The sequence below is a fragment of the Bidens hawaiensis genome, unplaced genomic scaffold (assembly GCF_021521415.1).
Source record: "Bidens hawaiensis isolate Kalapana, Puna unplaced genomic scaffold, B.hawaiensis_p1.1 tig00007674_1, whole genome shotgun sequence".
NCBI classification, from domain to species: Eukaryota; Viridiplantae; Streptophyta; class Magnoliopsida; order Asterales; family Asteraceae; genus Bidens; species Bidens hawaiensis.
The window spans coordinates 52,848-77,356 of NW_027491533.1; the positions used below are offsets into that span (position 1 = coordinate 52,848).

Here is a 24,509-nt window from a genome sequence, read left to right on the forward strand (position 1 = left end):
CTCCACAAATATAAAAGGATCGTAATATTGGCACACCCAAAATTCTATATCGACACCCTCAGTACGCTCTATATTGCTCAATATGGAGCATATTAGGCCCCAAATCAGACACAAAAGTTCTTTATGTCATACCTGATCGTACGTACACAGAATCAGATACAAAGTGAATGGGTTCCACAAGTCTAATCTCCCACAATATACTCCATATTGGCCAATATGAAGTATATTGTTTCCTCTTTGGAGACAAAAGCATATTCCCTCCTACTCATAATCACATGCATACCACAAGTCAAGTCTGTCTTTTCTGTCAATATGCTCTGTATCGTCCAATATGGAGTAAAATAGGTATTTATATAACACCTCAACATTAATTCTCATTTCATTTATTTCATTTTTTCACATGTAATAAAATTCATTGTCAAAATTGTCACAATGTCGTGGTGGGGCGGCAACTATTTTTTCGGAGAAAATTTTAATGATCAGTCAGACATTGCTGATTCTTACGAGGAACCGCTGCAGCCAGCCCTAATTGAAGAGGAGGTCGTCATTGGTTTTCGTTCACAAGACAAGAGACCCGTGTTGCCAAACCTAAACCAGGCAAAAAATATTTATTTCTTAATTTACAATTGGCTTTATCTTTATGCTCACCTTTTAACCACAAACATGTTTCAGGAGCCTCTCCATCACGGTGAATATTCGTACGGACAACAGGATTACACGTGCTATAGATACGAGGGTGAACCTTCGTTGTGTATGCACAACACGATTGTTCAAGAAACGAATACGATTGTGAACTTTCATACGGACAACAAAATTACGGGGATTACGGCTGCGGTAGTGAAGCTTCGTACGTACAGAAAAACTATTCGGGCAAGGCATATACAGACAAACAAATCAAGAAGGAGTTAGTGGATGACGAGGAGGGCTCTTACTCGATAGTATCGTTCGAAACTGACCAGGTATGAGAACTGCTCAGTTACGTCCATTTTCTTAAATCTAAGTCTAAATATATCTTTTTTTTTAGGAATTTAACTTCCTTGAAAAGTTAAAGGATTGGGTAAAGTTACACATATACCCCCTAATATACTTAGGAATATACTTACTTTGGCCCCTTAACTTCACTACCTTTTTTGTAAGTTTAATAATAGTTACACATATACCCCCTAATTTAAAACCAACTACCCCATGATTTTTAACGGCCATAACTTTTTCATACGTCAATATTTTTTAAAAAAAATTACATCATAAAAACGAATATGGTATTATCTTTTATTTGGGTATAATATTGCTATAGTATTTAGTTTTAAAAATTTAGCTTGTTACGCGCTTATCATTTAGAACCGGGTAACAGGTCGACTGGGGCGAGTTCAGGTCATGTGTAAAAGTACAATAGGGTCGGAATGAGTCGATACAAAAAATGGTTATAGTTCGGGTTCGAGTTGAAATGGGCCAGGTCAGATGGCTCTCGAGTCGTAATGTGTTTGGGGCCTAAACGAGTTGGTTTAAAAAAAATGATTTATTTCAAATTATTGTATATTGATTAGGCAAGTTTTAATGTCGGTAACGTGTATTCCCGTCCGGTTACGCGTGTTCAATCTTCTATTACACGCAACTGGCTTTGCATGAGTTACGCGTCCAATTTTAGGTTACGTGCACACTGTCATCAGGTGACGTATGTACCGACACGGACTATGCATTCAATGTTGAATTACGTGCGCGCCCCGCTGCATTGCGCGGGTACCTTGCTAGTATTATAAAGTGAGGTACTTCATATATCTCATTTATAACTAACTATGTTTTGAAGTTGCAAGATACCACTATTAAATTAAAACGTGCATAAATTATTTGGGGCGTAACTACTAAACATTTGCACGTTTACACACATAATTAACTCTGATTTTGAATTAAGAGATTCTTAGATCTCAATCAAATTTCTGAGGTGACTCAAGTAAACCAAATTAAATCTTTCAAGGTAAAAAAACTAGTGTGCAAGAATTATGGTTAAGAAACCAAATGACACACAAGCCCCACAATACAAATCCTCACCTCAACTTGGATCCAATTTGTCCTTCTACATGGGATGATTAGTTAGTCCAGTTAGCCCCTTGTCAGCCTAGAGAAGTCTACCGTCACCATTGCTAATGGCAGGGGCGGATCCACATTATGTGGATCAGGGTCCCGGGATACCAATGTTTTTTAAAAATTTACTAGATGTGACATATTAAATTTTCCATGGACCCCATAATAATTAATTGATGGAACCCATACTAGTAATGTTAACCGTAAGTCTTAAGCCTGTTTTCTGTTATTTTTTCTTCTTCTTTTAATTTAACCTAATAACACTACATATATCAGACTTATACGGACCCAACGTAGCATCTTGCACAGCCAAACACAAACATCACAACAAAAGCATGACTGCAGGCTACTTAACAAAAAAGAATGTTGTATGCATTATGTGGTAATGGTAATGCTTCTACATATTTATGGGTTTGTTGCAAACTTGCAATGTTAATCTAAATCCAATTAACACCACCAAGTGATGTGAATGGAAGAACTTTACTTATTGTGTTGTTAAATCATTATATTCATCAGACTTTTTTCTTATTACTCTGATTTTATCACTTCTATTTTTAGTTTTTGTTAATTCAATGGAAATGTGTTATTCTACATTAAGGGTGTAACATTCGTTACTTTTCAAACCCGAAAATCCGACCCGTTTAAAATTTCCGGTTCTTATCTATAAATATATGTATTAAATATAAATATAATCCAATTTTTCGTTTTATGTATTTTTTTTATGTTCGTCAACCGATTCATTTTTATGTTTCGATGTATTCGTATCATTAGTTTATTATATATATATATATATATATATATATATATATATATATAATTACCGTTTATTTATTTAATAATATTTACGACGTGTTATAGTCACTATTCGTTGTTTTTCTATTTGGTATTGTTCAATAACGAAACTCCAAGTTCAAACATGCATACTTAATCGAGTCCCGAGCTATCCGGGTATTATACGAAAATAATCCAAAATCATTAACTTTTTATTTCATTTACATAACCTTTAAAAGTATAAGGTTCATTTGGTAAATTAAGTTTATATTAAGTTTTAAATAAATATTGAAAATTGAGGGACCTAACGTGTAAATAATGAAATTCAAAATATAATAATAATAATAATAATGAAAGAACAACAGCAGCTCCCAGACATGTTCTTCTCGTTTTTCCGGCCGTCGTTCCGGCGACTCTTCCGGCGACCGGAAACGGCTCCGACGAACCCAAATTCCATTCAAAACGCGTATTTTAACTCGATTAAAGCCCGTAAAACTCGTAGTCTATAACTCCAAACGAATATTATCATTCAAAACCCGTAAATAACATTTATCTATTGCACGATTTAACCGGGTAACTGACCGGAAATAATTAAAATCGCTATAACAACCATTAAACGTCATACGATCCGATTGAGACTATAAATAGGACCCTCACCTTCAATTAAACTTGTACCAAACATCTTTTTCATCTCAAACACTCAATATCTTGTAATAATCTCCCAATTTCGTTTTTCCGGTGAGGTTCCGTTCACCGTCAATCCGGCACGGTTTGAGGTAAACTTCATATGTTTTCCACTTGTTTTTAAGCGACTAACAAACCCCCTGACTCACTTTTAACAAACATTGATCGGATTAATGGAAATGCAACCTAGGTTTTGGATGGGGAAGATGATGTTTTTTTGGTATTAAAATATAATAAATTATTTGCAAGGAGATGCCTGGGTTCAAATACCGACATGATTGGGTGCGGGACGTTCTTTGGGACATCTTAAGGCGAGCTGGGATATCAGCTAAAAAGGAAGCCCCCGTAAACTTCCTTACAGACCCCTCGGAAGGGAGATCCACTCTACGACCGGCAGATTTGCTCGTCTTTGGTTGGGCCGGGGGAAAACACGCTTGTGTTGACCTCACAGGGGTATCTCCCTTAGCTGGTTTGAGGGATAATGGGTTTGTAGCTGCGCAAGCAATGAAAAGGGCTGAAACGAAGAAGGTGGAAACATGCTAAAGCCTGCGAAGAGAACCAATATGTTTTTGTCCCTCTGGCTTTTGATACATTTGGCTCCTTGGCACCGGAAGCTATCCGTTTCCTAACCAGGGTCCAACAGGTTGTGCATAGCAATGTGTCGACTCCAAAGGGGCAGGGGTATGTCTTTAGCAGGTTAGGGTTTGCAATTCAGAAAGGGGTGGCGGCGCAGCTTGTTGCCCGCCTACCTGCAATATTGATGTAATATCTATGTTTCTTTAACTAATTGAAAACGATTTTAATCATAACCAAATAACAAACTAGTCCAGTGGTTAAGTTATCTTTGTATGGTCCAAGGGACCTGGGTTTGAATCCGGGTCATAGCAGTTTGTTTTGTTTTCTTTTATTTTTTTTAAACCTATCTTTTAATATTTGTTAACCACGTAAAATATATAAAAATTATATAACTCAAATAAAATTATATTAAGTTAAATAAAAATAGTTCTAATATATATCTATCATTTTTGTCACCTGAAAACCAATCTTTCAAACTCGACAAGTTCGTTTCAAACTCATTTAAATTATAAGTTTCGTTCGTTAGACTTTATAATTCACTAACACTTTCGTTTTCAAAATAATATCGTTAAGCACCAATATTTCCATAACCTTTATAATATTCAAACTTAACATTAATCTCGTAATTTAAATAATATTAAATTAATAAATCGTTTTATAATTCGTTAAAATATAATATTATAATATCAACTTCATAAAACAATAAAATATATATTTAACACTTCTAATTCCCGGCAACCCAATCTATTTACTTTTTAAAGTCGTTAGTAATAATTAATTTTGTACTTTAAATTCTAGTTCGTGACGTTCAATTGCTTCAGGTTCATTTATGCACTTTCGGTTTTATTTCAAGTTTGTCTTCAACTTCAAGGTGAGTTTCGCACACCCCCTTTTTATTCTTTTACTACTTTTGGGGGTAGCATATATATCCTATCAACATTACAATTTTGTTATTCATTATTTACAAACTACAATTCGTTACATGGACTTGTGTGTTTATTTGCTTACTTGCTCAAAGATTACGTGCTCATGGTTTCCTCATTAAGTATGATCATACGCCCCCCTTTGCGCTCAATACATTTGTTATGAGTGGAAAAGGGCCTCGTTATCCGAGTACATTGGTTGTTACCAATTGGAAAAGACACTTACTTGCGCTATTATCCGAGTACGTTGGTGCACAATCCCAACTGGAAAGGACCTTACTTGCTTATTTACACTTGTTCATGGAATTGTAGATTTTTATGTACTTATATCAAAACTTGTGTGAACTCACCAACTATTCATATAGTTGACCTTTATTTTATATATATGCTACATGTACCTTATTTAGAGAATGCTGCCGTGACGAGGACACTAGAACTTATGTTATATTAATAAATGGACAAGTTGTTAATTGTTCTTGTATTTTCCTTGTATTTCTTATTAAAAACTTGTGTACTTGATGTTTAAGTTAATTAATGATATTATTGTCACTTAATAGTATCACATGTGTTTTGGGCAATCTGTACGTTACACTCGGGCGTATTCCGCTTTAGTCGGGGTGTTACAAAGGGTAAGAAATTTTTTTCTTATTAAACTCAAAACGATTACAATAAAGTGGCAACAAACGATTGCATTTTTTGTTAAATTAATGGATATGTATTATTTGTTGCCGTGTGATTATTATATGACCGATGTTTGCATTTGTTATATTAGAAGAGAACTTCTTGCAACGTTTAGGTCAAAGATGTAATGGTTTATTTTCAAAAAATAAAAACTCGTAGAAAACAACTTTAAAAATTTATAATGTTTTTTCTTTTCACGTTTCTAGTGTCATCATATTTGTGTATTTATTAATGAGTAATGATCATATTTTTTTTATTATGATTTATTATTGTGTTTCTCGTCTCAACCCGACCCGAAAAATCTGAACATCGAAAATATAAGACCCCATTGAACAAAAATCATGGGTCCGCCACTGGCTATTGACGAGTAAAGCCTTTATAGAGAGGAGGGCCATGGAGTTTTTAAATCGTTCACGTGATTCTTTAATAGAATACTACGAATGATCTTATTTTGTTTAAAAGTTGTTGCAAAATAAGCGGTGAGACGATACCCTTTACACAACTTTAGGTGCACATCTGTATTTTATGAAATTCGATGTGTTTGTTGGAATAGGAGACCCTATTATTTTATAAGATTTTATTTAATTATAACAAAATTACATACATAATTTCAAACCAGTAAATTATTTTAAGTCATCTCACAACTTCTTGCAGCCTTGCCATAACTTGTATTTTTGAAAGCTGCCAGATTTCACAAGACAGTGTTATTCTCTATCTTCACATTTAACTTTCACATGATGTGCAACACTTGCTTTCTTATTTTCCTATGATAGCCTTCACATGATGCTTATTTTGAAACAACATACTTCCAAACATAATAAGAGCTTTTTCAGCATTCCACCAAAGCATCACCTAAGGCTACGTGTACTAGAGGGACTACAAAATAGGACGTTGTATCATGTGGCGCACAATCAGTAAATGATTTTTTGTTTTAGGGTGTAATGATGTTGTATTCCTATATATATATATATATACATATATATATATATCTCACACACACAATATAATAATAAAACCAAACCCACACCGGCGACAGCTTCTCGTCACCCCACCCCTTGTCGCCCACCGACACAGTGTTCTCGCCCCTAAACCAAAATTGTCGCCCAAGTTTGCCGCCCACTAAAGCATCACCTAATAATTTGAAAACTGCATGGACCTCTGTTCTGTATGAAGGCTTATTCGCCAATACTAACGGGGATTTAACCCCATATTCGCCAATGCCCAAAGAGAATAAGAAGCTAGGTGACAGGATGTGGTATTTCACCAATGCTGACCTCATTTGTCATTTAAATAAAAAACTCAGCCCCCATATTATATATACAATGCTCTATACATGAAGATCCACCATTAACATAACCTATATGCGCCCAAAAGAAACACCTTTTAAATTAGTTTTTTTTTCTTACAAACCAAGATAAAACGTGTCAAAAAACAAGCAGTGACATTATTTCAGAAGGCTGTCTATGTGCATCCAAGAGTATACAATACATAATCAACACCTTTTTAATATTTAATTAATAATAACTATTATTGATATTAATTTTAACCTTCAAAGCAGGATCTGCAGGTGCTCAAACCTCATAATGAGAACCCTCTTCTCTTTGTATCTCATTTGTGTTTGTCACAACTGAACTCCCTGCACCACCAACATCCGCCACCACACCACCACCACCAGAATCTGCCGCCACACCGCCAGATTCAGATATCTTTGTAATCCTCTGTAATTCATCGCTCACCTCAGCCGAACGAGCTAAGAACTGTTCATCAGTCAACTGCTCCTTCTCAAATGGTGATTTTTTGGGTTGCCTGATGGCGGCTGCTGCTTCTGCCATTGCTACAGGAGGCGGTTGTGGTGGGACCCATGAAGAAGTACGTTGGACAGGTCGCTCATTGGTCGCACCAGGATAGCCTGTCTTGTTCTCCTCGGCATCAATTTCAGTAATTCTAGCATTCTTTTGTTGCCACCATGGCGCTGCACCGTCCCCGTTGTAGACAGATGCAGGCCCATTCCCAGGCCCATTATCTTGACCATAATAGTTAAGCCCGTTGCTGTTTTCAGGAGGATAGGTTGAGCCACCCTGTGACTGTACCGCCTCCCAAGGCTAGTCATTAGAACCATAAGTATTAGTAAAAAGCTGAAAATATTGGCTAGATATGTGCATGGTTCAGTTTTGGGTTCAAACCGAATCAAGTTGAGTATAAAACTTTGGAATTAAATATTTTTGTTAGTTAATTAAAGGATAACATTATTTATTAAGTTCTTAAAGTTACTTAAAATTCAAAACTGATAATGAAATCTATATATACGGTTTAGTTTTTCAGTTTAAATTACACGCAAAACCGAAACCGAACTAGAAGTTTGACTTTCACGAAAACATAAAACCAAACCGTTGGTTTTTGTTTTCTGTTCCGTTTTTTCGGTTTCATGAACACCTTTAGAAATATGTGTGCAAAACTTAATGTTTTATAAAAAATAGTAAACTATGAGGAATGTAGAATTTGAACCTTAGGTTTTGGTGCTAAGCGAGGATTTGATACAGGTTGGTCAGGGTTTGGTGGCAGATCATTAATTTCCTGCAACATATGAGCACAAATAAGTCTCCACAAAAAGCAAAAAAAAAAAGGAAAAGAAAGAAAAAGAGAATTTCAATTACCCGAATGTTGGGAGGCCTCTCGCCTCTTTGAATCATAGACATTATCTGCAAGTAAAAGCGAAAGCGAAAATTTGTCAAAACTTTAGTCTTTATAAAATTAAACAAAAGTTATCTAACTAGATAACTAGAATACAAAAATGTGACCTCCATATAAGATTTTGGGTGAGGTGGATTAGCAGAGGGTTCTATAGAGGCAGGTGGTGGTGATAAGGATCTTGCTGTTCATAAAAATAGTAATCATTATGCTATTTAACAACTAAAATATAATTAAATAGAAGGGAAATATTCATGATTTGTATTTGAACGGTAGTGATTACTTGAACGTGAGTCGTAGTCGGCCCTGCCATTTGTATAAGATGGCTGCCATATTCAAACATAATTAAATTAAACATACATATAACTGATGGCTTAACTTGGTCTTTAGTAATCCAAGATAATTCTATATCTAACTCACCCTTGACGGTGTGACTTGAACTTCTCGCCCCTGAATACTGCTTTGACCTGATTGTATATAGTGTAAATGTTATATTTTGTTAGGAAAACAATTTCCATATGAACAAAGGCAACTTCTTCTATACCTTCCAACTTCTTTATTGAAGTACTCATTGACTTCATTTCCTGTACTTGCGCATCAAATCGACTCAAAAGTTCCCCAAAGAATCTCTTATCTGAAACAAGCAAAGATTTCTTCAAATACAAACATTAAAAGGGGAAAATAAAAAAAATGAAATTGAGAAAACAAAGATACCTTCAGATTTTGACACCAACAACTCCTGGCTAGCACGTGCCACATCAGATGCTGCTGCAGCAGCAGCTTTAGCTGCAGCAGCAGCCTCTTCAGCCGCTGTTGGTTTTTTGTCAGTTTTATTTGCAACATCTTCTTCAGCATCTTCATTTACCACTTTACGGATCCAAGATTTCAATCTAGGAACAACAGCATTCTGAAATAAAAATTTGTCAGATGACAACATGATTCGATAAAAGCCTTAACAGAACAAGAATGAATATTAATATTTTAATGAAGCAATTGTTTGTCATTATTACTAGGCCTGTAAACGAACAGGAGGCTCAGTAAACTGTTCGTGAACTATCTCGTTTGTTCAATTTGTTCATGAACACCAGATTACGTTCGTGCGTTTACGTTCACTTATGTTTGTTAGATTACGTTTCTTTTGAGTTCGTTCATTTATGCTCGTTTATATATTTAGTTAATTTTTTTGGCCCATTACAGTTTAGTTTATTTTTTTTATTTTAAAATATCCCCCGCTACAATTTAGTCTAACTAGATGCTGTAATTTATTTTTTAACCGATGTTCAGTCAGTTATGTGCGTTAATATGTGTTCAGTTTTTTTCATTCGTTTAGGTCTGTTAACGTTCATAAACCGTTCGTTTATCCATTAACAAACAAGCATACACAAACCCAAAATATATTCATTTTGTTAACGAACGAAAAGGAACAAGAAAACAGCTTTCATTTAATTGGTCGTGTTCGACCGTTTGTTCGGTTAAAGTTAAACAAATAAACATAAACATGCCCTGTTTGTGTTCATTCGGTCTGTTTACAAGCCTGTTGCATACCTTAAAAACTACAGCTGTTCCAACTCCTGAAATAGCAAGAACTCCTACAGCAAGAAACGCTTGTGACCAATGGAACCGCGGTCCAGTCAAGGCCCCCAACCTAGAAACAGGAGCCACTGTTGCAGGTTGCAGAGATTGAACTGATTGAACCGGTGCTTGCGCTTGAATATTTGATGTAGTCTGTGGCTGACCACCTATCATCACATACAAGATATAATATTCAGATACAACAATGAATATTATAGTGTTAATAAAGCTGTATAACTTTCTATAAACAAACAATTTTCACCTTGATTTGCGACAGCTGGTTGAGTAGTTGAAACACTAGGAGATTCATCCTGCAATTGACATGATACACAAAACAATATTATAAACGGTCTTGCAATTCCATATTATGCATAACAATATTTAAACACGCGTACTGGAACACGACGAAACGCTTCATCTATTTCCTCCTTTGTGAGGCCCTTTCTCTCAAGAAAAGATCTTCTATACAAAACAGGGGATCCTTTAACTTTTGGATGTGAAAGAAACTTCACAGCATTCTGCACTTGGTCCTCTCTTATCGGTTCTGTGTTGACAAATATTGATGTGTCTTGTGCAGCCCCTTTGTTAGCATCTTGTTGTTCAGTAGTCACTGGCTTTACAGCCTCTGGAACTGCAGTTATGAGTAACTCGATTTACAGATATGAACAACACACATATTGTCGGGTTATGAAGACTTTGGGGCAGTTTTGGACTCATGGAAGTCGACTGGTAGAAGCACATAGAAGGTCGATTTTTTAACAAAGTTATTTTAATCTTGCAACCCAAGTAATTAACCCTAGACTAGTTTCTTACAAAATACCCTGCGTATGTAATTCTAATCTTTGTACTTGAGCTAATTAATAAAGAGAAACCTAGTAGCAGCCATGGACATAGGTTTCACACCGAAACCGAACCACGTTTATTGTCGTGTTCGTTCTTATTTTCTGTATGTTAATCGTCTGTGTACGGTGTTTGCTTATACTCTCCAGATCACGGTTGTAAAAACCACGCCTAGCCGTAGTTACCCCACCGGCTAGTTGCCGATTAATCACTATTTGATCAAAATCAGTGAATACTAAAAATTTTATATATAAAATTTGGTGTATGTGTGTGTGTATATTTTAAAAGTTTACCTATAATTTCCTATCCGATTAATCAGTTTTCACTACCCCACCGCCAACTAGCGAGTTCTACAACAGTGCTCCAGATACATCCGATTACAATATACGAATTCATATTAACCAGAAGGAATACTTATAATCAAATCAATTTGAAAATTGATTTGATTTGATTTATCCTAATCCAAATTAAAGTGATGTTCAAGTGTTGAAGTGAATAATAATAATAATAATAATAAAGGTAATTAAGCTTGTATATGGATGAATTGAAAGTCGAGAATAGAATAAGACCTGGATTTTGTGGATTTCCATCAGTAGGGTTTGGAGGAGTTGACGACATCTTCACGCTGCACAATTCATTACAGAATGAATATAAATAAAAAATATTATAAACCGATACACATACAGCTTCTTCTCTCGGCACGAAGAATATTAAAGGTGACCGGAAAGTATGACGTCACCGAATGGATCAGCACTCAGCAGCAGTAGAGGCGATGGGGTGTGTGCTCATCCGCACCCAAACTTTTTGCATTTATTTTTATTCTTATTTCCACTAAAACTTCAACTAATTAATTGCTACTGATCTTATGTTTCGTTATGGTCCTTACAGTTTCTATTGGTTTGTAAATTAGTCATTACATTTTGTGGTGGGTTGTGTTTTCGTGAGATACAGTGAAAAAAGACCCGGCAAATAATTTACGATGACGGGATGTCTTATGTTATAACTTATAAGAGTTTATTGTGAGATCAGTATTTTGTTAACGTAGAGTTATTAGCTTGAATTTGTCAGATAGATGTTAACATTTATGGTAGTTTTGAGTAATGTCGGATTAAATAATTACGTATATATCGTGGTATTATTACTATTTTGTAAGAAAACGATTGTATTATTTATATAACGGTAGTTGACGTTTTCTTATAAAAATTAAAATTACACAAACATGCTTAATCGGATGTCACGACATAAAGAGTATTGATATAAGGTTAATCGGTTTTATTTTCTAACAAATAAAGATACATATTAAAGTAAATCTATAAGCTTTTATGTTTCTTACTTTCCTTTTACTTTTCAATCGAATAACCTTAAATTAAACTATTGGAATATTGGTTAAAAATATGAAAATGATGGTTTAAATTTTGGTTAGTTTTAAATTCATAGACAAAATGGCAAAACAAGTCCTTTATGTTTTCATGGTTTTTCAATGGTCGTCATTTGGAAAACTTAATGACTGAAACCATATTCTGTGTTTCAAAAATGTTTCACGTTACGTCATTTTTCACTAACCCAGTTAAATTTTTTCGTTAACTCTGATCACATGACCTGCACATGAGGGTAAATACATAATTTCATGGTCCAGCTCATAAGGGCAGTTTGTAAATTGATGTGTTTATTTAATAATTAAAAATTTAGAATTAAATAAATAAATATATTTAAAAGAAAAAAACTCTCTCTCTCTCTCTTCATCTCTCTCTCTCTCTCTCTCCCTCTCCCTCTCCCTCTCTCCCTCCTCCCTACATCTCTCTTTACCGTATATATCCCCCCTTGTCTCACGCCACCACCACCCCCCTTGTCTAACCACCACCCACCGGACCAGCACCATCTCTTATTCCTCACACTCCCAAACCTATCGACTCCCCAATTTCAACACCTAAATACCTTGATTAACAAATTAAAATGAAACAAACCATGAAATAAAAAATTAGTGATATTTCCTATTGAATGCCAACTCCATCAGTTACCCACCACTGCCACCGCTCACCGCCTGCCGTTAGTTCAAAACTGACAAAGATTGGCCAAAGACACAAACGTATTTCTTCCACATATCCTAGATTTCAAAACCCTAGATGTGTGGGTCGAAGACAAACATCAAACTTGGAAATTTGGGGGTTTTTCTAGAGAGAACGACGAGAATAATGTTGAAAAGAAGACCGACGACTAGATCGCTATTTGTGTCGCCGGAAAAGTGAACCATAATTCGAAACCCTAGCCGCCGCTCAAAGGTATGACCTAATAAAGTCACCAGCCATATGGTGCTGGAGTGGTGTTTTGTGGTCGTTGGTTATGAGCTGTTGGCCGGATCGGGTGAGAGGTGTGTGTACATGTGTGAGACAGAGATAGAGTAGAGAGAGAAAGTGGTTGTTAGGTGATAGAGAGAGGTTATAAAATGGGGAAAATGAGCTGGACCATTCAGAGTTAACGAAAAAATTTAACTGGGTTAGTGAAAAAGGACGTAACGTGAAACATTTTGAAAACCCATAATATGATTTCAGTCATTAAGTTTTCCAAATGACGACTATTGAAAAACCATGAAAACATAGAGGACCTGTTTTACCATTTTGTCTAATTCATACAATTAAAATGACACAAATGAACATAAATAAATCTCATTCAATCTTGATTTTTACTTGTTCATATCTAAAAGAAGTAAGGTAACATGACTTGACTACTGAATGCTCTTAAGCAATTTCTCTAAACAAATCTTCTGTTGAACCAAGCTAAGAGATTTTGATCTCTGTATAGCATTTTCAATCAGGATCACTGTTGATGCTTGTGATGCATTCACCTGCATATCAATTTGTGACAATCGTCAATTCCAGGTTAACTCCGTTAACTCAACTCCGTCAATTCAAACTTTAAGATCGTTGAATCTATAACGCACACTTCATTACATTTAAACTAGGGTTTAAATGACGCTTAACACTCACTACATGGGTAGTCTTTCGGGATTTGCACCGAAACGCAAACGAGTTGACGCAAACGATTGATAAATAAACGACAAACGTAAAAACAATAATTATATGATTATTATGTGTTAGGATTATGTGCTATGTGATAATACTATGGTCATGTTAACTTATTGTCCAAGTATGATGGAATGTTCTAGAAAAACAACACTTGGAAAGAAGAGGGACTAGAATGTAACTTGATTATTTATAAATATAACTTAAACACTAAACCCTAACTATTTTTCCCTAACCCTACAACTTCCGATCGGAAGTCTCTTGTTCCCTCTCCACGGCTGCCGTCCACAAAGATCACACACACACACATCAATCAAGAGATTAATCCAAGAACTAGGTGCTAGGAAGGTATACTTGATCATCCCTTACCTCCTTGTTGTGTAATTTTGATGTTTAATGGGTTGTATGTAAACCCTAAGTAGGCCGATTATATGTATGTATGTGATCAATATGATTCTTGTTAGTTGCATAATAGATTGATAACTAGATTGATGTTGTTGCATGATTCATTGTTGTCTTTGATTTGGATTAGATCACAAACCCTAATCTTGTATGTATGGTGTGATTTATATGCATGGATAGTAGTTATGGTGTCTAGAGGGTTATATGGATGCATGATAGTTCATAGATTGTTATGATGTTGAGTTTTGATGTGAACAGATTCTGGACAGAATATATATATGATGTTTAACTGACTGTAACGAAGTGTAAACGTGAAAATTGATTGAGATTGTGGGTACTGCAGTAAACTAGGTTGAGTCTAGTTTCTATAAAGTATAAATTCGTAATTTTTGGATAAGTGGAAGTATACTTTTATGATTTTACAAAAACGTGATGCAAAGCTGAGCTGTTAGACCTGCTGTTAGGTTATATTGTAAATTCTATATCTCATGAATTACGAGGCCAATTGGGTTGGTTCCACTTCTGGAAGTTGACTCACTGAGTTAGGAACCAAACCCAAGTGGTCTTGCATTTATTGGATTTTTCGTTTACCGGGAATTGCAAATAACATTCTGTTGTGCATGAATCTGACTGATATGAGTTTACTGTAGTGTTTTGATCATTATGAGAAATCTATATGGAATAAAAATAATATAAAATATTTTCTGGAAACCTAAGACATGTATGTTTCAGTGGTGATTTTTGGTGAATTAATTGAGATGATATGATCGGTGAAATAGTACAATCTTTCAAGTAGAAATTCTGTCACAATGAAACTAGCTGCTGAGTTGTGTAGGAATGCATGAAATATGATAGTTTTTATATAATTGTTGTATTTTGACCAAAATACCCTTGCGGGGAATAGTTGCTAGTTGATTTCCATGAATTGACCAAATTGCCCTTATGGGGAATAATGGTTAGTTAGTCTTTGTTTGTTGACCAAAATGCCCTTACGGGAATAATTTGCTAATAAGTATGTTATTAATACGTGACACGAAAGTAATTGCTCACTCATGTATCGTATCACAATTGTACTTGTTTAAATCACACACGGTTCACAAACGAAACACGAAACATGATACGTGCATAGGTATTATGTGCCGAGTCTAGAGACTCGTTAAACGTTCCGATACTTAGAAAATCTCTTTGTTATTTTAGAACGCTAGAGAGTTTTCTACGACGCGCATCACTCGGTGATCTAATTTGGAATATTCTTCGCAAACAGTGAGTTCACTTACCCCGCTCTTTGAACTGTTTTCAAACGTTTTTCACTTGGGGGAGATAACATACTCCGATAAACGCACTTTTGAGATAAACACATATTTAAGATTTTGTTATAAATTATATATATCACTTGTAGAGGCTAAGCGGCACGTAACCCTTGAAGTCCCACGCATCGAACCGGTTAATATTTGGAATAGCGAGTCACTGTTGAGTAGTACTACTGGGTTTGACAAACCCCACCCGACGCTAAGCTCAACTGGAGGTTGAGTGGGTGTAATTTTTGGCTAACACTTACCATGGTCTGGGTTGACCTGGTGACGGGCACTTGATAAACAGTCAGCTTCGGTCTCGAACCACTTAGTAATACTTGTTGTATAGATTAGCTACCTATCGATATATAATTTGACATAACATTATCTGGTAACACTTAAACGCTGTAACGTGGTTACACACTTAAACGCTGTAACGTGGTTACACACTTAAACGCTGTAACGTGGTTACACACTTAAACGCCGTAACGTGGTTACGCAAAACTTTTAAACGCCGTAACGTGGTTACGCAAAACACTTAACGAAAACGCTGAACTCAAACGCTAAACGATTTGTCTTATATAACTTGTGAACTCACCAACCTCGTGTTGACCCCTTTTAGTATGTTATTCTCAGGTAGCCGAGGCGGGCGCGCGGTTTAGGAGCATGCATTAATTGTTAAACATCTTACTCTGCAAACTTAATTTTAACATTTACATTTGGTTTTAAGTCGTCCTGCGTGACGCAACTTTTGAATTAAGGTTTTACGCTTCCGCACTTATTTTTCATTTGAACGTTTTCTTTGGTTTGGTTATAACTAATGATTCCGATCCTGCCAGTTCACACCCTCTGACGGTAAAACTCCGTTAGTGGATTTTGAGGGTGTGACAGATTGGTATCAGAGCCATTGGTTATAGCGAACTAGAAACTGCATGCATACTAGACTATAACCGCGACGACCCATTAGTTATAATAATACGCACTGCATAGGTTTGTGTAGTCTTGTAATCTTATCTCTTACCTCTTTCGCTCATACGCGCGCGCATACACGGCTTACCTGTAGAAATGTCGACGCCACCCTCATCATCATCCGATTCGATGACGCATGCTCACGGGAAGGAACCGCAGTTACCTACTGCCTCGCCACCCCACGTAGTCCCGGAACTCGAAGCTCCTGCACCGAAGAGGTACCGCCTATCCGGAGGCTTGTATGACAACGACGTTAGCTGGGAGTGGTACCCCAACATGATCAGACGTATGGTCTACCGTGAACAAGTTCCCCCATTGCCTCACCCGAACCACCCTGCTTACCCTAACACTCTACCACCTATACCCGAACCTGTAGAGCGAGTTCTCGCAGCTGTCGTTTCTTGTTTGGAGCGTGATGTGGGTTACATGCGCTACACTAGAGAAAATGTTGCCAGACTGTTTAAAGATGGAACTGAGACTCAGGAGGAGATTGCCCGCATGGCAGCGGCAATGAAAGAAATGCAAGAGACTAGTGAGCAACAAACCAAGGTTATGATGAAGATGCAAGTCGAGATGATAGACTTGCAAGAGCAACTCCAAGAAGCCAGGACCCGAACCGAAATAGCATTAGAACGTTGCGATATCCTACAAATGCAACTTGCTCAGAACGCAGCAGAACCTGAGGCCGGGCCCGAGGCAGAGCCTGAAGTAGAACCTGAAGAAGATCCCGAAGAGGAGCCTGAGGAGGATCCCGAGGAAGATCCCGAGGAGGAACCCGAAGGAGAACCGGAGGAAGAACCGGCTGAGCCAGAGGCACACTCAGAGGTGTCCCCAGACGATGTGCAGATGTGCAAATTCTTGGATTGGAACTGGCTAACGCGATGAACTGGGAGGAGTTCAAGAACATGATGCGAGAGGAGTACTGTCCGAGAGAAGAGATTTCGAAGTTAGAGTCAGAATTTTGGTCGCTGAAGATGGTGGGCTCAGAAATTGAAGCCTACACTACTCGTTCTCACGAGTTGGCTGTGATGTGTCCGCGGATGGTGGATCCGCCGAGTAAGAGGATTGAAATGTACATTGAAGGGTTAGCACCGCAGATTCAGGGCATGGTGACGTCTTCCAGACCAGCCACGATCCAACAAGCGATCCGTTTGGCTCACAAACTGACGGATCAGGCTGTGACCCAGGGTGCGTTACCACCGAGGGGTTCGACTGTTAAAGCCCGTGACAACCCGAGTAATGACCACGCCAGCAACAGTAACAACAACAGCAACCCGAACAGCGGGAAGAGAAAGTTCGACAACACCAGATCTTCATCCTCGAACCTCCCACCGCAACAACACTACCGTAAACCCGAGTTCACCCGGAGCTTTAACACTCAGAATCACAACAACAACAACTCCAACAACAACGGTAGCGGGCAGGTTTCGAGCGGATATGCTGGGAAGTATCCAAAGTGCAACAGGTGCAACTATCATCATGTTGGCCAGTGTGACCGTGTCAAGTGTCAAAGATGCGGAAAGATAGGTCACCAAGCGAAAGAATGTAGAGGAGACCTTGCGGCAAAGGGTGCTCCTAAGCAACCGATGACGACTAAGGGATGTTTTGAATGTGGACAGGAAGGTCATTTCCGGAAGGATTGCCCCAAGCTGAAACATAATGACAACAATGGGGGCAATGGAAGTGGCACTAACGGTGGAGGAAATGGCAAAGGAAGAGCGTTTGTGATTGGATCGGGTCAAGCCCGCAATGATCCGCATGTGGTGTCCGGTAAGTTCCCTGTAAACGATTATTTTGCTTCCATTTTGTTTGACACTGGAGCTGATAGGAGTTTTGTGTCGAAAGCCTTTAGCCAACTTTTAGACCTTACTCCAACCCCGTTAGACGCTAAGTTTCCTGTTGAATTAGCTAATGGTAAAACTGTAGTAACAACTCATATACTTGCGGGATGTAAGTTGAAACTGTCAGGTCATGTTTTTGACATCGACCTTATTCCTTTTACGCTTAGTAGTTTCGATGTCGTTGTCGGCATGGACTGGTTATCCGAGAACCGAGCGGAGATTATATGCCATGATAAAATAGTCCATATTACCACCCCTTCCGGCGAGATCATTTCGGTCCGAGGCGAGAGAAGCGGCATGACCAACAGCATCATCACCCTTATGAAAGCACAGAAGTATCTACGAAAGGGTCATCCGGCAATTTTGGCGCAGATTGTTGAGAAACCCGCGGAGGAGAAACGAATTGAAGACATACCGGTTGTGCGAGACTTTCCGGAAGTTTTCCCGGAGGATTTGCCCGGACTCCCTCCTATTCGTCAAGTCGAATTCCAAATCGAGTTGACACCCGGTGCAGCACCCATAGCACGAGCCCCGTATCGGCTCGCACCGGCGGAACTTCAGGAGTTGTCCACCCAGTTGCAAGATTTGTTGGATAAAGGTTTTATCCGACCTAGCTCATCGCCATGGGGAGCCCCTGTCTTGTTTGTTCGAAAGAAAGACGGGACTTTCCGAATGTGCATCGACTACCGGGAATTGAACAAGGTGACGGTCAAGAACCGTTATCCTTTACCCCGAATTGATGATTTATTTGACCAGCTTCAGGGATCGAGTTACTACTCGAAGATCGATCTACGATCCGGTTACCACCAGTTGAGAGTGCGCGAAGAAGATATTTCAAAGACGGCTTTCAGAACACGGTATGGTCACTACGAGTTCTCGGTTATGCCTTTTGGCCTAACCAACGCGCCAGCCGTATTTATGGATCTCATGAATCGAGTATGCAAGGCGTACCTCGACAAGTTCGTGATTGTTTTCATCGATGATATTCTTGTCTACTCCAAGAACGAGACTGACCACGAAGAGCACTTAAGGATAATTCTGGAACTACTGAAGAAGGAACAACTGTATGCTAAACTCTCGAAATGTGAATTTTGGCTTCGCGAGGTTCACTTTTTAGGACATGTGATCAACGAGAATGGTATCCATGTCGATCCCGGTAAGGTAGAGGCCATCAGAAACTGGGAAGCACCTAAGACTCCGACTGAGGTGCGACAATTCCTAGGACTGGCCGGCTACTATCGGCGTTTCATCGAGGGATTTTCAAAGATTGCTCAACCCCTCACCGCTTTGACTCACAAGGGCACTAAGTACAACTGGGGTGACGCGCAAGAATCCGCTTTCCAACTATTGAAAACCAAGCTTTGTAGCGCCCCTATTTTAGCCCTCCCCGAGGGAACGGAAAACTTTGAGGTACACTGTGACGCATCTATACAAGGTCTCGGTTGTGTGCTGATGCAACTCGAGAAGGTTATAGCCTACGCCTCTAGACAACTACGGGTTCACGAGAAGAACTACACGACCCATGATTTGGAACTCGGAGCTGTGGTGTTTGCTCTTAAGATATGGAGGCATTACTTGTACGGTACCAAGTTTACCATTTACACCGACCACAAGAGTCTCCAACATATCTACGATCAGAAAGAGCTGAACATGCGACAGCGTCGTTGGGTCGAGCTGCTTAAAGATTATGATTGTGCCATCAAGTACCACCCTGGCAAGGCCAATGTGGTGGCCGACGCCCTCAGCAGAAAAGAAACAGAAAAACCCAGACGAGTAAGAGCATTGCAACTTACGATTCATGCCAGCTTACCCGATCAGATTCGCGATGCGCAACTGGAAGCTTTGAAAGATGAAAATCTTCCATCGGAACTCATGCGGGGCATGAACAAGCAACTTGAAACCAGATCGGACGGGGTCCGATATTTTGAGAACCGGATTTGGGTTCCACGATACGGAGAGTTGAGAACTCTAGTGATGGACGAAGCTCACAAGTCCCGATATTCTATCCACCCTGGCTCAGATAAAATGTATCATGATTTAAAGGCACTTTACTGGTGGCCGAACATGAAAGCCGACATTGCCACCTACGTGAGCAAATGCTTGACTTGTGCCAGAGTCAAGATTGAATACCAGAAACCATCTGGTCTACTGCAACAACCGGAACTCCCAATGTGGAAATGGGAGCACATCTCAATGGATTTTATTACGGGTTTGCCTAAGACACCGACGGGATGCGATACCATCTGGGTGATCGTTGACCGGTTGACTAAATCGGCACATTTCCTAGCGATTAAGGAAACGGACAAAATGGAAAGACTGACTCGTGTCTACATGAAGGAAGTAGTGTCGAGACACGGAGTGCCTGTCTCGATCATTTCCGATCGAGATTCTCGTTTTACCTCACACTTTTGGAAGTCGCTGCAAAGCGCACTGGGCACACGTCTCGATATGAGTACAGCATACCATCCTCAGACGGATGGGCAAAGTGAACGGACTATTCAGACCCTGGAGGATATGTTGCGTGCATGCGTTTTAGATTTCGGAAAAAGTTGGGAACCCCACTTACCCTTGGTAGAGTTTTCGTATAATAACAGCTACCACGCAAGTATTAAGGCAGCGCCGTTTGAAGCGCTGTACGGACGGAAGTGTCGATCACCACTCTGCTGGGCAGAGGTGGGTGACAGCCAAATCACTGGTCCAGAACTGGTACTCGAAACCTCGGAAAAGATTGTTCAAATCCGAAATCGCATGGCAGCAGCACGGGATCGCCAAAAGAGTTACGCCGACAAGCGCCGAAAACCTCTCGAATTTAAAGTGAACGATCGGGTGTTACTCAAAGTCTCACCTTGGAAAGGTGTAGTTCGCTTTGGTAAGCGAAACAAACTCAACCCACGGTATGTTGGTCCGTACCGGATAACTGAGCGCATTGGTCCGGTGGCGTACCGACTGGACCTACCAACAGAACTCAGTGGCGTACACGATGTATTCCACGTATCAAATTTGAAGAAATGCCTATCTGATGAAACCCAAGTAGTCCCTTTGGAGGAACTGCAAGTTGATGAACAGTTACGGTTCATTGAGGAACCAGTCGAAGTTTTGGATTGGGAAACCAAAACACTCAAACACAGCAAAATTCCAATCGTTAAGGTTCGTTGGAACTCGAGACGTGGACCGGAGTTCACGTGGGAACGCGAGGATCAAATGATGAAAAAGTATCCCCACCTTTTTGAAGGGCTAACCAAACACCGAAAACCGCGAAACCCGGCAAACCGTCAAACATCACCGGAGGTATGAATTAAATTTCGGGACGAAATTTCTTTTTACTAGGGGATGATATGACAAACTGAAATTTTTCTTCTTACTCTTTCAGACTCTCATCACGACTTGACTCAAATTTTCGGGACGAAATTCTTTAACAAGGGAATGATGTGACAATCGTCAATTCCAGGTTAACTCGTTAACTCAACTCCGTCAATTCAAACTTTAAGATCGTTGAATCTATAACGCACACTTCATTACATTTAAACTAGGGTTTAAATGACGCTTAACACTCACTACATGGGTAGTCTTTCGGGATTTGCACCGAAACGCAAACGAGTTGACGCAAACGATTGATAAATAAACGACAAACGTAAAAACAATAATTATATGATTATTATGTGTTAGGATTATGTGCTATGTGATAATACTATGGTCATGTTAACTTATTGTCCAAGTATGATGGAATGTTCTAGAAAAACAACACTTGGAAAGAAGAGGGACTAGAATGTAACTTGATTATTTATAAATATAACTTAAACACTAAACCCTAACTATTTTTCCCTAACCCTACAACTTCCGATCGGAAGTCTCTTGTTCCCTCTCCACGGCTGCCGTCCACAAAGATCACACACACACACATCAATCAAGAGATTAATCCAAGAACTAGGTGCTAGGAAGGTATACTTGATCATCCCTTACCTCCTTGTTGTGTAATTTTGATGTTTAATGGGTTGTATGTAAACCCTAAGTAGGCCGATTATATGTATGTATGTGATCAATATGATTCTTGTTAGTTGCATAATAGATTGATAACTAGATTGATGTTGTTGCATGATTCATTGTTGTCTTTGATTTGGATTAGATCACAAACCCTAATCTTGTATGTATGGTGTGATTTATATGCATGGATAGTAGTTATGGTGTCTAGAGGGTTATATGGATGCATGATAGTTCATAGATTGTTATGATGTTGAGTTTTGATGTGAACAGATTCTGGACAGAATATATATATGATGTTTAACTGACTGTAACGAAGTGTAAACGTGAAAATTGATTGAGATTGTGGGTACTGCAGTAAACTAGGTTGAGTCTAGTTTCTATAAAGTATAAATTCGTAATTTTTGGATAAGTGGAAGTATACTTTTATGATTTTACAAAAACGTGATGCAAAGCTGAGCTGTTAGACCTGCTGTTAGGTTATATTGTAAATTCTATATCTCATGAACTACGAGGCCAATTGGGTTGGTTCCACTTCTGGAAGTTGACTCACTGAGTTAGGAACCAAACCCAAGTGGTCTTGCATTTATTGGATTTTTCGTTTACCGGGAATTGCAAATAACATTCTGTTGTGCATGAATCTGACTGATATGAGTTTACTGTAGTGTTTTGATCATTATGAGAAATCTATATGGAATAAAAATAATATAAAATATGTTCTGGAAACCTAAGACATGTATGTTTCAGTGGTGATTTTTGGTGAATTAATTGAGATGATATGATCGGTGAAATAGTACAATCTTTCAAGTAGAAATTTTGTCACAATGAAACTAGCTGCTGAGTTGTGTAGGAATGCATGAAATATGATAGTTTTTATATAATTGTTGTATTTTGACCAAAATACCCTTGCGGGGAATAGTTGCTAGTTGATTTCCATGAATTGACCAAATTGCCCTTATGGGGAATAATGGTTAGTTAGTCTTTGTTTGTTGACCAAAATGCCCTTACGGGAATAATTTGCTAATAAGTATGTTATTAATACGTGACACGAAAGTAATTGCTCACTCATGTATCGTATCACAATTGTACTTGTTTAAATCACACACGGTTCACAAACGAAACACGAAACATGATACGTGCATAGGTATTATGTGCCGAGTCTAGAGACTCGTTAAACGTTCCGATACTTAGAAAATCTCTTTGTTATTTTAGAACGCTAGAGAGTTTTCTACGACGCGCATCACTCGGTGATCTAATTTGGAATATTCTTCGCAAACAGTGAGTTCACTTACCCCGCTCTTTGAACTGTTTTCAAACGTTTTTCACTTGGGGGAGATAACATACTCCGATAAACGCACTTTTGAGATAAACACATATTTAAGATTTTGTTATAAATTATATATATCACTTGTAGAGGCTAAGCGGCACGTAACCCTTGAAGTCCCACGCATCGAACCGGTTAATATTTGGAATAGCGAGTCACTGTTGAGTAGTACTACTGGGTTTGACAAACCCCACCCGACGCTAAGCTCAACTGGAGGTTGAGTGGGTGTAATTTTTGGCTAACACTTACCATGGTCTGGGTTGACCTGGTGACGGGCACTTGATAAACAGTCAGCTTCGGTCTCGAACCACTTAGTAATACTTGTTGTATAGATTAGCTACCTATCGATATATAATTTGACATAACATTATCTGGTAACACTTAAACGCTGTAACGTGGTTACACACTTAAACGCTGTAACGTGGTTACACACTTAAACGCTGTAACGTGGTTACACACTTAAACGCCGTAACGTGGTTACGCAAAACTTTTAAACGCCGTAACGTGGTTACGCAAAACACTTAACGAAAACGCTGAACTCAAACGCTAAACGATTTGTCTTATATAACTTGTGAACTCACCAACCTCGTGTTGACCCCTTTTAGTATGTTATTCTCAGGTAGCCGAGGCGGGCGCGCGGTTTAGGAGCATGCATTAATTGTTAAACATCTTACTCTGCAAACTTAATTTTAACATTTACATTTGGTTTTAAGTCGTCCTGCGTGACGCAACTTTTGAATTAAGGTTTTACGCTTCCGCACTTATTTTTCATTTGAACGTTTTCTTTGGTTTGGTTATAACTAATGATTCCGATCCTGCCAGTTCACACCCTCTGACGGTAAAACTCCGTTAGTGGATTTTGAGGGTGT

The 24,509-nt window shown here is 38.5% G+C and overlaps 1 protein-coding gene across 1 annotated transcript; it reads right to left on the bottom strand.

Annotated features, from left to right (window-relative positions):
- Positions 1 to 7,044: 7,044 nt before the first annotated feature.
- Positions 7,045 to 11,472, bottom strand: LOC143635706 (peroxisomal membrane protein PEX14-like). Its single transcript, XM_077103464.1, has 12 exons — positions 11,384 to 11,472; positions 10,370 to 10,605; positions 10,237 to 10,285; positions 9,948 to 10,141; positions 9,117 to 9,309; positions 8,947 to 9,036; positions 8,823 to 8,869; positions 8,686 to 8,728; positions 8,513 to 8,586; positions 8,369 to 8,413; positions 8,220 to 8,288; positions 7,045 to 7,816 (listed from the first exon to the last, which is right to left on the bottom strand). The coding sequence occupies exons 1-12, from the start codon at positions 11,430 to 11,432 to the stop codon at positions 7,286 to 7,288; spliced, it is 1,620 nt and encodes a 539-aa protein (XP_076959579.1). The 5' UTR covers positions 11,433 to 11,472; the 3' UTR covers positions 7,045 to 7,285.
- Positions 11,473 to 24,509: the final 13,037 nt, after the last annotated feature.